General features: G+C 40.1%; 1 protein-coding gene across 2 annotated transcripts; it reads right to left on the bottom strand.

Annotated features, from left to right (window-relative positions):
* Positions 1-1,658: 1,658 nt before the first annotated feature.
* LOC131664062 (protein transport protein Sec61 subunit alpha-like) lies at positions 1,659-4,668 on the bottom strand. 2 transcript variants are annotated; one of them, XM_058934923.1, is made up of 7 exons: positions 4,481-4,668; positions 4,285-4,352; positions 3,951-4,016; positions 3,670-3,880; positions 3,168-3,592; positions 2,534-2,923; positions 1,659-2,447 (listed from the first exon to the last, which is right to left on the bottom strand). In XM_058934923.1, exons 1-7 carry the CDS (start codon positions 4,485-4,487, stop codon positions 2,184-2,186), a joined length of 1,431 nt encoding a protein of 476 aa, XP_058790906.1. In that variant the 5' UTR covers positions 4,488-4,668; the 3' UTR covers positions 1,659-2,183. The 2 variants fall into 2 exon arrangements, with proteins under 2 accessions (XP_058790906.1, XP_058790914.1); XM_058934931.1 differs by lacking the exon at positions 4,481-4,668 and adding an exon at positions 4,440-4,458.
* Positions 4,669-14,806: the final 10,138 nt, after the last annotated feature.

The following is a 14,806-nucleotide window of genomic DNA, read 5'->3' as shown; positions in this document are numbered from 1 at the left end:
ATACCAATCTCGGCATCATTGGTCAATGGCTAATACCAGCCCTTTTCACGAGTGTATTTCAGTTTGGCCAGTATCAAAGAATAAACGTTTCCAGTGATGCACAGCAAGAATTGATTTGTGCTATCGCAGCCAACTTTCCGTTTGAAAATTGCATTGAGAATATCGACTCTACGTCAGGAATTTTAAGTGCACATTCTGTGGCAAGTTATTCCTCGATCAACGATTACGCGAGTAGTGAGGATAATTTACTGGGGCCTCATCCAAATTCTACTGAAGTGTCCCACGTTCTGTCAAACATTTATAAAATTGTGCAAAGTGCCACAAGCGACTCGACAATTTTGAATGCTACTTTGCCCGTAGGCCATTACAACATCACGCAGCTTCTCGACATTATGAGTCACAAACAGATACAACATTTGACGACGATAGACCAATTGATAGAAACTGACAATCGTAAAGATTCAAAGGAAATACCATTGCGAAATGTTGGCTTGACGGGTGCTACGAAAACGTTGATTAGCAAGAAACCAAAATCTCACGTCATGCATTCGTTTGCTAATAAAGTTTCGAATGATCATGAACAACCAGAGTTGAATAACACGCTGATTATGCAATGTTTGAGGAATCGCTGTATGATATCAACAACATTCTTAAAGATTTATTTGTTCATATTGCTCACTTTGGTTTATTTCGCTCCAATATTCGTTTCAGCTCTGATACTCGTAAAATCTTACCACGAGTGTCGAGCGGTCACAGAAAAGTTAAAGGAGAGTAAGTCAAAATTAGGATCACAAATACAACATTGCGAAGTAGCTCGAGAACGAACAGCAACTGATACAAATACTCGACAGCAATCCAATGCTTTAAAGCTCGGTTGGTTTTCAGAATACGCGAAAGAAGACATAGGACAAGAAGTAGCCGAGGAAACAGATCGGAGCCGATCAACTGCGACAAGGGCTGCGCTTGAGAAGATAACTTGTGAATTGAGAAATGAAACGGATAAGATGCGCAGTCTATTCAAAATTTTTAAAGTCAACGCATTGCTTGCCGTGGCATTGTGGACGCCGTTCTTTCTGCAAATTCTTTCCAAAGTGTTTCTCTGCAGCAATGTTCCTAATTGGCTAATGGAGACTACTTTCTTGGCTACTATTGTTTTTTCTATATTTAAAAATGCTGTAAACGTAAATTTTATTAAAATTGACGCAGATGCTAATAACGTTATTCATCCCAGTGCATTTAATTTATTGTAACTTTTTATTTCTGATTAATTATCAAAGATACTGTGCGTAAATTGTGTGCGTTATAGTTGGTGGAAATATAATAAAATTCGTGTAACCAGACTCATTGACAATGTATTACTTCATTTTTCATTGCTAATTTATGCCATGAGGTTTCCGCGATAATCAAATTTTTTCAAAACGTGCACTAACAAATTGTATTAGATCATCTTTTATACTTATCCAAAATAAAATTGCACAAAATTATTAATGACTTTGAAAAATTAATTACTTTTATTTCATTTTCATACCCTGATGTATTAAAAGCTTATTATCTCACATTCAATACATCTTGGATCATCTGTAAGTGTGACTTAAAATACAAAAGGTTGTAAATTAAAAAGTCAGTAAAGTTTTTCTTCAAAAAGTCTTATTGCTTTACAAAATCCAGAAAATATAAAAATTTAAAAATACTCATTACTAATTCATTGCGAGCATTATGTGTAAATAACTAATCAGATTGCATTCTATCAATATAGAAATAATTACACAATTTTTAATATTATTAAATCAATAAAATTAAATACAAAATACTTTTCATATTTCTAAAGAAACTATGTACAGTTGTCATGAGATAGTTGTTTGATGTCTTGCAGTAATGCAAATACCTACTTAGTTATTATATTACTATATTATTTATAACGAGATCATCATTAATGAAGTTACGCGAATAATCAACTCGAAATAAAGTAACAACATTAAGAATTCATAATACCTAAAATTCGGTATTACAGTCGTGACGCGAGTCTATTGAGTCCTGTTCTCGCGTAATGTAATACCCAGCTTAGCGTATCATTTGTAATGACGCCAAACATTAATTTCTCACAATGAACTATTTAAAAAAATCTATAATATACAACCTCACTCCATTGAAAGTTGTGGGTAGTATTTTGAATATCAAAGTCTTTAAAATAGCAGTGTACTCATACCACCCATTTCACTTTGTTCCTTAACAAAAATTTCAAAGTATTGATAGATAATAGTGACGGCCAACAGAATACCAGTTCCGGAACCGATAGCACCAAGAAAATCAGCCAATACGGAAAGAGCTCCAATACACAAGCCACCGAAAGCAGCTGCAGTTGGGATGTATCGATTCAGTTCATGAATCAACGATTTCTCGCGATGACCTTGCATTACCATTTGTGATTCTTTCAGTTGTTTTGCAACCTAAAGGTTACAGAAAGAAACGATTAGAAGAAAATATACTAACTTAACTAAAATTTTTATAAGCATAGTCGTATTATTGTATTTACGTCTTTAGCAGAGCTTCCAGAAATTTCAATCCAGCTCTTTGAGAAGAATGCACAAGACCCTAACATGAAAATTATGTAAAGAACAGCGTGAACAGGGTCTTGAACAATATGTCCAACAGATTCAGGTGGCGAGAGATAGTAACATAGCCCTCCAACTGGATAGGATCTAGCTGGACCACCACCACCGATGTCAGACCAAACTCCGAGTAAATTCACAACAATGTTTCCATGGAATTTGACGGCCAACATCTGAGAGATGACATACAAATTCGAAACCAACGCCGATTGCAATATAATAGGAATATTGCTGGTGTAGAAAAGTTTGATAGGGTAGCTACTGTGCTGTCCACGATACCGCGCAGATTTTATGGGAAGATCTACTCTGAAGCCCTGAAAATCACAGAAAACCATAAAAAACATATTATTTATTGAATCTTATTATTTTGTTTTATGAGAAGTGAATGTTGCAAATATATATTATAAGATACCCATTGAGATGCATCTTACTGACATATATTTAGAACTTGATTTACTTCCATCAAGCAGCCAATTCCATTTATAAAAAAACCATGGAATGGTAAGAGTAGGAAGAAGTGAGATTGCAAAACAAATAAAAATATATAATTCAATTTACCTGGAAATATATGACTATAGCAAAGACCAAAACCGTGGCCAACAAATTCATTAAGTTAGGAAGGTTTTGTCTGTAAAAAGCTTCACGTAGTGCTCTAACTTTATCTTGTCTAGTAGCCATAAGATGGAATAGAGCAATAACTGCACCCTCAAATTCAGTACCACGTCCAGTATTGACAGTGGCAGGAGAGAAAGCTTTCCATACAATAGTTTCACAAATGTTGGTGGCAATGAAGAGAGAAATACCACTGCCAAGACCATATCCTTTTTGGAGCAACTCATCGAGTAGCAATACAATCAATCCAGCAACAAATAACTGAACGATAATCAAGAGACAAACTCCAGCTCCAATTTCAGCTGGATCTCCATACATGCCGGTCATGACATAGACAATGGCTTGTCCAACAGTGATGACCATACCAAAGACTGTAAACAAGAATAATTTTTAAATAAATGTTTGAGCTTATTGCTGTTTATAAGTGATATATGAAACTGGAACTTACGCTTCTGAGCTCCATTGAATAGAGCTCTATCCTTTGGAGTATCGCCAACCTCAATGAACTTGACTCCAGCCAAAAGTTGCATGATGAGGCCAGATGTTACAATTGGTGAAATACCAAGTTCCATCAAGGTTCCCCTGTTGGAAGCCAAAATAACACGAATCCAGTAAAATGGATCCGCACTGTCGGAAGACATGATTCCAAAAAGAGGAATCTACAAATAATTAAAAATCATTGTAATGCATGTTAAATAAAATTGAGTAAAATATTTGGCTTGTACTTACTTGGCAGCATACTAAGAAAATGAACAGTGTAATTGCCGTCCATAGTACTTTTTCTCTAAATTGAATCTGCAATAAAAAAAAATAAGAGATAGATAAATGAAGATAAGTGTGTCAACAGTCAATATCCTGTTCCAAATTATTTTGCCGACCAGATGTTAAAAGTGCAAACATGATTTTCATCATTATCAAACGTACATTCGTACACTTGTGCAGAGAACGAATAGATTAACGGTCGGTCAATAGTTAAATTGCAAGAGACAAAAACACAAGTGAAACAGAATGTCACATGTCAGAGCGGGGCGAAAAATAAGGGTGTGTATGTGTTTATACGTGCCTTACGCTGCGGCTTCTCAATCTCCGGCAGAATGCTGCAAAACGGCTTAATAACCTCGAGGAACTTGACTGAAAGCACACATAAAATCCGTAAAATAACATTGGCAGCGTCTCCATTGTACAAACATATTATGTATGTAATTTATTATAACTTACTCGAATGTAATAGTATTTGAATTGTACTGATATATACTTACTACCCATGATGATGATGGTGATGAATTAAAATTTACGAGTTACGGTGAAGAAATCATTCAATGAGTGCACGGTCGATTGGAGCGTTAAGCGAGCGATTTCGTCGCGTATTTTATCTTTAGAAATAAGAACGTCACACACTAAACAACAGCTAGTACAGCACTCCTTGCTCCTTGCGGCTAACAGCATATTCAGGCTACAGGGACACTGGCAGACGACCGTAGCGGCGGCACTGTCGACGTGGCCGAATAAAGGTGTATTTACATATAAGCTGTTTCTTAATCCTTGAAATCCTTACGGGTTGCACATCGTTCTTAATTTGCCTCTTAATTCTTGTTTCTTAATTGTTCCATTAACAAATTCGAATAATTATCTTTTAAATGCTTAGAATGCATAACGAAGATGATCTTTCCATATGATAAATAGCGGATGATATGATACGAGTAACTTATAAACATATGACTGTTAAAAGCAATTAAGAATGAAAATTAAAAAGTTGGCATCTATATGACTATGCCCCCTAATCTCTGTAATATGAAAAGAAAGCGCAAGGTATAGATCGTACCAAGCTTATATATATATAGATTGTAGATTTATGCATCCCATAAGGAAGAGAGCGAATGAGAGACTTCCCATTCCATCATGCATAATTTATACAAAAATGTAAAAAAATATGATTGATATATTTTTATTTGTCTAATAGAAATGACGTGCCATCATCAAATTCTTTTATTCACTATTTCCAAGCAAATCAATTCATTCTTTCGATTATGCGCGTATTGCGCACATACGTAAAGTGGAAATTATATCGCATGGAAATATTGGAAATTATAAATTATAAAACATTTCTATTCATAAATAAAGTAAAATACAAATCGGTGTTTTCATACTGCAAATTATAATCATCGATCATACTTGCGCTTGTCTAGGCTCAAGGTACATAAATAACTAATACACCAAACGTCAAATGCTAAGATGTAATATATTGAGCTCTTATCTCCAACTCGAATCGGACCATCATCGACGCCTTTTATTTTTGATTCATGTTCATTATTATATATGTATCTACATACTGCCAGTCGAGTGAAGAATTACTCTCGATTAAAAGTGTTGGAATGTATATGTATGAGTCATTGAGTCATACATGAGAACAAAAATCAATCTCTATTACGTCTTAACGAAAATTCGAGAAAACTGTAGTGTAACAAGAACAGTCTAGTATGTATTGTACTGCCGTTCTACCATGTAGTCGTGCCTTTCCTAGTGCACTTTAAATAAAGAACTTACATTTAAAATATAATTCCATCTTTAATTATTTAATATTCACCCTATAAACAAAAAAAGAAATAGATATCTTGCTTTCGAAGTGCTTATCTTTGAAAAAATAAATTTCATTAAATTAGGACTTACATGTGGTGTTAACTAGAAAGAAATAAACACGGAATTACGAGCTATTGCAGACACGGGTAACTTCGAAATCGAACGGCTGCCATTTCGTCAAAGAAGCTTGAAACGTCGGGAACAAAATTCAGCTTATCGTTCAAAGTTTTCCCGAAACAACTGCGGTAGAACTTTTCTAAAATACAATTGTGGGGTCGCAGACTTTTCCAAAATCTGCACCGCACATGTTCCTCAACCCTTCTCTTAGTTTTTCCGATAAATCGTAAATCAATATCTCAGTTGATTTACGATTTATTTTTTATGATGTCCGACAAGCGATCAGTTCATGGAGCACGTAGTGCAAACAGCCGAACCTTTTCGTCTGGGCCTTTTTTGTAGCAGGCCCGCGCGTGCACTTTTTTCCACCAGATTTCCGCTTTTTTCTTTTCCCTCTCCGACGAGTAAAAGCATTGAGTGTTCTCGGGGAGAAGGAGAAGCAAAAGCCTGGCTAGGTGGTGCATCCAGGCACCCCCGCGAATGACCAGAAGAACGCGACGTCTCGACGAGTGAGCATTGCCAACTCCTCGCCTCGCTACAAACATTCTGTACACGCGCGCATATCTCGCGATATCCGGTAGTGCTCGCCTGCGCATAGCACACTCACTTCCAACTCAACAATACAGTAATATTTATACAGTATCAGTGTGTTTTAATACTTATTTTCAACGATCGCACCTAACATTCATTATCTCTCCTTACGCCAAACCCAGATCCTAAACAATTAATTTATTTATATAAAGTGCGATCTAAAAAAATTATTCTATTTCTTAAAGCAAAATCTAGAAAATTTTAAGCAAATTTTTATTTTTCGACACTCCGTGCGGAAAGTGCGTTTTTCTCGCACGCTCGGCAAAAAACGTGCGTTGAAAAACGCACTTTCCACACGTCGTATCAAAAAATACGGTACGGCACATGTTCGCTTCGATCGGGCGTAAACGCCACACGAGACAAGAATCTACTTTCCCGCACTTGTATCGTAATGTACGATTTCAGTCTTATATCCTCACTGATAGAATAGATAACAAGTATAAAATATAGACACGTAGCGTACACATTCACTAGTATACGAGTGATTCTTTTCAAGAGCGTCGGTAATATAGAACTTTAACATTAAGACGTGAAGACGATTTGGTAATTCATCCTCCATCGTTCTACTGTTTTCCTGATGATCTTCATTATCAAACGCCACACGAGACAAGAGTCTACGCTTCGATACTCCGTGCGCAAAGTGCGTCTTTCCCGCACACTCGGTCGGAAACGTGCGTTGAAAATCGCACTTTCCACACGTCATATCAAAAAATACGCTCGCTTCGCTCGGGCGTAAACGCCACACGAGACAAGAATCGACTTTCTCGCACTTGTATCGTAATGTACTATTCTCGCACTTGTATCGTAATGTACTAAATCGTAAAATCGTGAAATAGTACTTTACTATCCAAGTGTGGGAAAATAGATTCTTGTCTCGTGTGGCGTTTACGCTTGAGCGAAATGAGAAAGACGGGAAAGCGGGAAAGACGCACTTTGCTTACGGAGTGTCGAAAAGTAGATTCTTGTCTCGTTTGACGTTTGGTAATGAATCATCATCAGGAAAACAGTAGATCGATGGAGGATGAATTTTCCAAATGTCTTCACGTCTTAATGTTAAAGTTTTATATTACCGACGCTTTTGAATCGTACACCAGCTAAAGTGGACGCTACGTGTCAATATTTTATACTTGTTATCTATTCTATCAGTGAGGATATAAGCTTCTTTTATTGTTTGAAGAAATGTTTGAATTTACTGTTTGAAAAACAGCACGTAAATATTTTTTCAAAACATTAAACATCTCAAGTGAAATGTGATACCACTTGAGTCTTTATATTGCTTCCGGTAGCTGAAGCTGATAATCAGAATAGTAGTTTTTTAAATTATGTATAGCAAATGAGTCTCATTAATGGCAATATACCTTTATATGTTAATGTATTAAATTTGTTTTAAATTTGTTTTAAACAGTTGCAAAGCTATAAAGTTACTTGGAACTTGTCTTACGGTTAACCATGGATTCCTTCATGATTGAATATTTGTTTTTTTTTTGTTTGAAATAATTTGCTGAACTAAGAATCAAATTTAATCTGTGGGGTCGCAGACTTTTCCAAAATCTGCACCGCACATGTTCCTCAACCCTTCTCTTAGTTTTTCCGATAAATCGTAAATCAATATCTCAGTTGATTTAAGATTTATTTTTTATGATGTCCGGCAAGCGATCAGTTCATGGAGCACGTAGTGCAAACAGCCGAACCTTTTCGGCTAGGCCTTTTTTGTACCAGATTTCCGCTTTCTCTTTTCCCTCTCCGACGAGTAAAAGCATTGAGTGTTCTCGAAGAGAGTGAGAAGAGAAAGCCTGGCTAGGTGGTGCATCCATGCACCCCCGCGAATGACCAGAAGGACGCGACGTCTCGACGAGTGAGTATCGCCAACTTCTTGCCTCGCTACACTCACTCTGTACGCGCGCGCATATCTCGCGATATCCTGTAGTACTCGCCTGCGCATAGCACACTCACTTCCAACTCAACAATACAGTAATATTTATACCGTACCAGTGTGTGTTGTTTATTTATTCAAATATGAAGTATTATTATGAGAAACTTTATTAATAATACATAGAATAAAAAAATGACAGTATATAATACAATATAAAAGTAGCACGTAACGCAGTACGTGATAACACACACAATAATTGAAATAGTCTTTAGTTCATTAATAAGCACTGTAATTAATAATGTATGTGAAAACTGTCTATAGAAAAGTGCGACTGGCTGTCGCGTCGGCTACTTCCGGACTGACCGCTTGCCTTGCACTAGAGAGAGTGCATCCTTCGGGACTCCTTGAGAGGAAGGAGACAGGGCCATAAAATAAGGGCCTCCTACAAAGCCATAAACATAGCTTTCCTTTCCTCATTGATGTAGAAGTGTGCATGTCGTTGTAATATTCCAACAGTGTGTTTTAATACTTATTTTCAACGATCGCACCTATCATCCATTATCTCTCCTTACGCCAAACCCAGATCAAAAAATCATTTTTAATTGAAAATTTATAATTGAACTAGAACAAAATGTATATTACATTTATTAAATTAAATTACAACTACATTGGTATATAGATAATAATTTTTGATCGTATAAATATTATAAATAGTCAAACCAAGATATTAATGGAGACGAACTTTTCGAAGAAATCAAACTTTAATAGATATTTCACTTATGAAACTGATGCATGCTTGATGGCGCACGGACAGTTGTGCACGGTTTTATTATACACACAGACTATTATGCACAGTAATATGGCGTGAATCAGCGTATATCACTTCTCACGTTATGTTATTGTGCACAATAATTTGCGTGTACAATAAAACCGTGCACAGTCTGCACGCGTACTTGATGATTAATTACATGGCTAAGGTATTTGACTTACAAGTTGGAAGTCGCGGTTTCGCACCTTGATAACATTTATTGATTTTTTTATCCAATTTTCTATTTATATTGTTGTTATCTATGTATTTCGCTGGATTCGATAAACATTACCATAATTTGTATTGCTTTATTGACATTATTTAATAAAAATTCTGTTTTAATTATCGGCTTTAGCTAACAAAAGCAATAAAGAGATTCCGCTGCTTTACGTTTCTCTTTACATGTTTTATGTTTTTTTCGCAAAGGCATTTGCTTCGAAAATGAATTACTGATCTTTTCTCAAACCGATAATAGATAGACAATAAATGATTGCAAACATATGAACGAGAACTAACAAAATTGACACTGTAAGTAGACTTGTTAATGACAAAGTTGTGGTATTCAAAACAGAAATCTAAGATCATTGTACTGATTTGTTTCATATGTTTTTCACTAAACTTTGCGACATATTTCCACTGCAATATACCAGAAACGCCGTGGCCTTTGACAAGGTATTTTTTGAGATACAATCCACTGTACCCCTGTAATTGCACTTTCATGCACATGCGATACGAGATATAGAAACGCTTGTTATTCCGAAAAGTGCGCGAGCACATGCTCAATCAAAGGTGTTGTTACCTTGACGGAGGTACAAGTTGAATTCTATAGTCCATCTAATAGTTCTAAAGGCCCGAGTAAGCGATTGAAAATATAAAAATCGTCCACTAGTGAGAGGAATTAACAAATAACACGTGTTGATATACAATATACTGAAAATCTGATGAAATTATAACATGAATTCATTTCAACATGCAAATATAGCCGTATGTAGGTGTTTTTCTAAAATAATGATAAATCAATGCATTATAAATGAATTATGTATTATAAATTTCATAATACAGGTATATGTGTCACATAACTATACTAACCGTTTAACTCTCATTGCTGCCTGGTGAGTAGAGCATCGTAGGTGCGACAGCGGGAGTATGCGTCGTCTAGGACACGGAATATCGAAAGAATTTCGCTCTCTACACCCTACTGACACGACAGATTGACCGAGAATCGGCAGTCCATTTGCTCTGCGCCGGAGAAGAATTAAACTATAAGCGCAGCGCTAGACGCCCGACGACGATGCGCGGCCGGCTAGCCAGCCGCAAAGTCAGCGACATGCAACATCTCAAGGATGACATGGAAATTCGGAAATAACACGGGCGGAGATTTCCGACGCATCAGTGTACGCTGAAGCGTTCGCCTTCGCCTCTTCCCGACGATTCGACGATTTTCAAACTTTTTTTAGCCTCGCAACCTGTTTATAATTCCTGCACGTTCATGATGACATTGTATTGCAGGATTGACTCAGCGATCTCTAGAGTTTACGTTCGACAAGCAAAAGTTTTTTGATTTTCGAATCGTTTCGGGTGTCGGTAAAAAAGATTTTATTTTTTTTCGTCTTTGACGAGACGATTCACAGATGTCATTACTGCAGCTATTACGAAACATTATAAGTAATCTGGTAATGTATTTTTTACAAGTCAATAAAACCACTATCTAACACATTGCAATGTAAACGACATAATAATCAATTCTTTCATTAAAGAAATTACGGTTTATATGAAGTCAAACGATATTTGGCAATAGTGTTTTAGTTATTGATAATTACATGAACAAGAAAAATAAGTATTACCGACTATTGGCTTATGTTAATATCATATATATAATATTAATAACTCGTACTTTTTCAAGCGATCATGGTAATGTGTTCAGATAATTTTCACTCTAAATCATAACTAATGTCGCTAATAAAATATAGCGATAAAACATACTTTCGTTAAATATGGTCACCGTATAATGAACAGCGAAATTTGTCAGTCTCTGGATGTATTCAAGTGTTCACCGGATATACCAGTTGTATTTAATTCAATACACGTGTTTTTGAAAATAAGTCTATAATGGACGATAGACAGCACGAGTAACATCATTCTATAATTTAAAAAATGGAACCACTTTTTGCTTCGTATATATAATTTTATATTGGTCGTTTATTGTTAAGCATCGAGTAAACATGATATTGTCTTTAGAAGCAGGCGGTAATTGCTTTTATCAACACGATAGAAGTTTTAATTGATATCCAATACGAGTCGCTGCAAATAAACATCAAATCTAAATAGCACGAAGTCGATTCTAGAGAAGCGCCGCTAGATAACGTCAGATGTATGTACATTGAAACATTTGCCTCAACTATCCTGAATATTCGCCTGTTTATTTAACTGTAAATTGGCCGGCATAACATGTGAAAGAGAAAACCGGTACAAGGGAATATTAAACATATGAATGTAGAAGAGCAGCCAGCTTGCATTCGTGCTATCGTGTAAACGTCGACAATGTACGCATCTGAGTTGGAGAGTGAAAAGTGTAGTTGTCAAAACAGCAGACTGGGAGAAGAGAGAGAGAGAGAGAGAGAGAGAGAGAGAGAGAGAGAGAGAGAGAGAGAGAGAGAGAGAGAGAGAGAGAGACGGAGAAAAGAACTTACGCGGCGCAAGAAGAAGGGATGACGCGAGCAATGAAGTATCGCGTTGGACGTGCAAAAGCGATTCGTCGCCGTCCTCCTCGACTGCGGCTTCTCGCGCCAGACGCGAAACGCGGAGATGCGCGTTTCTCCGATATGAAATCCCGCGCCGCATGCGGACAGACAGATGCGAGCGGCAATTGATTCGACGGCAAGCTTTACGGCCCGGAACGAGACGGCCAAGTCGAAATTGACCGTGACAAGTCCGCGAAGACGCAGTTGTCATTGTCATTGGTCCGGCCGCGCTCGCGAGTTCGCAAATCGTCGTCGCAATGGTATTGCCTCTCTTGCGCCCTCGTCGACGAACAGCGCGGGACGCGACGGCCCGTCAGTCAAGCCGCTTCTTGTTCCCTCCTCGAGGCCGGCATTCCGCTCTGGCTGGGGGAGGGCGACGAGCGCCCGCGTCTCCGGCCTCCCTCGCGCGAAACCCCTCGGCACGCGCCATTCTTTGCTACTCGCGCGGGCATGTCCGCGCGATCGATCGCCCCCCTCCTCCACCCGCCCCCGGCAAGAGGGACGCGGGGCAAAATTAGAATCGGAACGTGCGGTCGTAGCCGGTGACCTCCGGCGGCTCGTTGCGCGCTCGTCAGTTCCGTCCGCCGTGGCGCCATGCGCGCGCGCGCGTCTTTCGTTTGTATTCCAGCAGCGGTCGACCTTCTCGCGCGCGCGCGCGCGCGGCCTTTGAAAAATCGAGTCGGGCGCCGCGTCGCACGCAGCTGCTCCTTTCTTTACGCGTGCAAAATGAGATCCCCCGTTAAACGCGCTCGCGTCGTTAACCCGCAGAGACGCTCGCGAGCGCTGATATATGCTTTTACGATGCTCGCTCGCCGTCCAACGCATTAGCGCGCAGTGTAATTAATGCACCGCTCGCGCTAATTCATCGGTAAAGAGCGTATTGAGCCACTCGTTGGAGAAAGCTCCTTTTTTCTATCTTGCTGCCTCGGATACGCGTGCGCGTGGGGAGAAAAGTTTCTCGTAAAAAAATTGCTGGATTACGCTTGGAGTAAAAATTACGTCGACGCGAGCGTAGTCGTGGCGGGATATATGGCTTAATGAGGAGCTTGTAAAAGTCAGATACTCGCCGAAAGAATTATGAAGCCGTTATTGTCAAATGTACCTTTTTGCAAAATAACTGTTTACTATTAAAACACAATGCTGGTTGCACGATGGGAATTTCCGTTAGAATTTATATCCACGAGAAAAAAAAAATGGAACTATTTTGAAGGGAATTATTAAACTTGCGAGAGGGAATAGCCACCGCGCGCCTGGGCTATGCTCTGCTAATTTTACTGGTTCGATCTCGGTAAAGAAAGCCGACGCTGACTTCCACGCGGGCCGACGTTCGCGCTGGTTGGGAGGGGATCAAATAAATCGACGCGTTAACGATTGAATAGAATACATGTGGCGATTCCCTTTTTTTTGCGAATCCGCGGATCCGCAGTCGAGCGAGAGCTATGATTTCTCGTTCGATCATTCTCGTCCGTCAAACGAATCGGCGCGGCTGTAAGGTCGACGTAGCGGCGTAAGGAGAAAACAATTGCGGCTCGCGCGAGAACCGAGAAGTGGAGGGCAAAGTTCCGCGGCCGCCGCGTCCGAAAGTTGGCAATTAATTAATTTGGCATCGAGTGGGAAATAATGGGGTGGCGCGCGCGAGACCATTCGAGAAGACGGTTTTAATGGATCCGAGCGGAAAGCGAGCGAGCGCGACGCGCCCTTTCATCCGCCCCGAGGAAAAACTTCAAAAGCCGGCTTTTCTCCCGGCCTCTCGCGCGGCAGACATCTAATTGAGCTGAAAGTCGACGCCAAGGTGGGTAGGCAGCGGTAAGACCGAGCCCCACTCTACCGTCCCGCAGACTTTTGCCTCCGCGTCGTCATTTCGTGCGCGAACGAGCACTAAAAAGCGAACTTCCCAAATTAATTGAGCAAATCCACTTTTGCTCCCTTCCCTCTGCGGCGTCGACGCGCGATTTATTTTGCTGCACCCCTTCGCCGCGAGCTTCCTTTTGAATTTCGCGCGCGAACGACGCAGTGACAGTGGTACCGGGGGGGGGGGGCGTCGTCTCCTCGCTGAGTCGCGCGCGACGCGAGATTGCTTTTACATGCGGAATTCCACCCGTGTGCGCCGTAATACCTTCGCGCGCCAGCCGAGCGCGTAAGAATACGCTTTGTTACGCTTTTCAGCTGCGTCGTTTCGGCGGCGGGGGTGCGCGCGCGATGTCGCCGACAGGGGGGGGGGGGGGGAGATCGAGAACCTCGCAGCCTTTGACAATCGAAATGGTCGCGATCGGCTGGCGTCGCGGTTGAGGGCGTCGATCGCGTATACAACGTTAGGCGCGAGCCCGTTGGTCCTTTTCCGATCAGGTTGCGGCCGACACCCGCCGGCAGCGTTCCGCCAAGTTTTGTCGATAAAACCCTTAGATATGACCCAACCCCTCGCTCCTCCGGCTGTACGCGTACACGGGCGTGCGCCACGCGCTGTGTACCGTCGAATTGATTGAAAACTTTCCCCCGCCTTCTTTTTCCTTCCTCTTTCGGAATTTCACTTTGCAAAAGTTCCTCGGGAACGCCGAGCTCCCACGCGATACCCGACTTTCCGGCATTTGCGCGCGCGACAGACGAACGCGTTTACTCGCGCTCGCGCGTGCCTTTGCTAGTTTTGTGCGAACGACCATTTCGGAATATCTATACAGTGCTATTAATTAGAAGAACCTATTACCGCGATGAGAGCTCGCCTCACATTGTTATTGCGCGTGTAATTCTCAACGGCATCGTTACTTTTGCGCGGACGGACCGTTTGTTAAAGAGCTTACGAAGCGATGCAGCGAAATGCTAATTAGTTGATACAAAATATTCGAATAATAAACGATATAAAGTAAAAGCAAAATGTGAAATC

Source organism: Phymastichus coffea, unplaced genomic scaffold, assembly GCF_024137745.1.
Source record: "Phymastichus coffea isolate CEN01 unplaced genomic scaffold, Cenicafe_Pcof_1.1 PCOF00003, whole genome shotgun sequence".
Taxonomy (NCBI): Eukaryota; Metazoa; Arthropoda; class Insecta; order Hymenoptera; family Eulophidae; genus Phymastichus; species Phymastichus coffea.
The sequence above is the reverse complement of the archived record's forward strand: the minus strand, read 5'-3'. Positions and strand labels throughout refer to the sequence as shown.

What these genes read in the sequence shown, in the direction of transcription:
- LOC131664062 (XM_058934923.1), bottom strand. An exon ending in ATTCAATGGAGCTCAGAAGC is followed by an intron (nt 3,593 to 3,669) that starts GTAAGTTCCAGT and finishes TCTTGTTTACAG; the next exon opens with TCTTTGGTATGGTCATCACT. An exon ending in CTGGAAGCTCTGCTAAAGAC is followed by an intron (nt 2,448 to 2,533) that starts GTAAATACAATA and finishes TGTAACCTTTAG; the next exon opens with GTTGCAAAACAACTGAAAGA.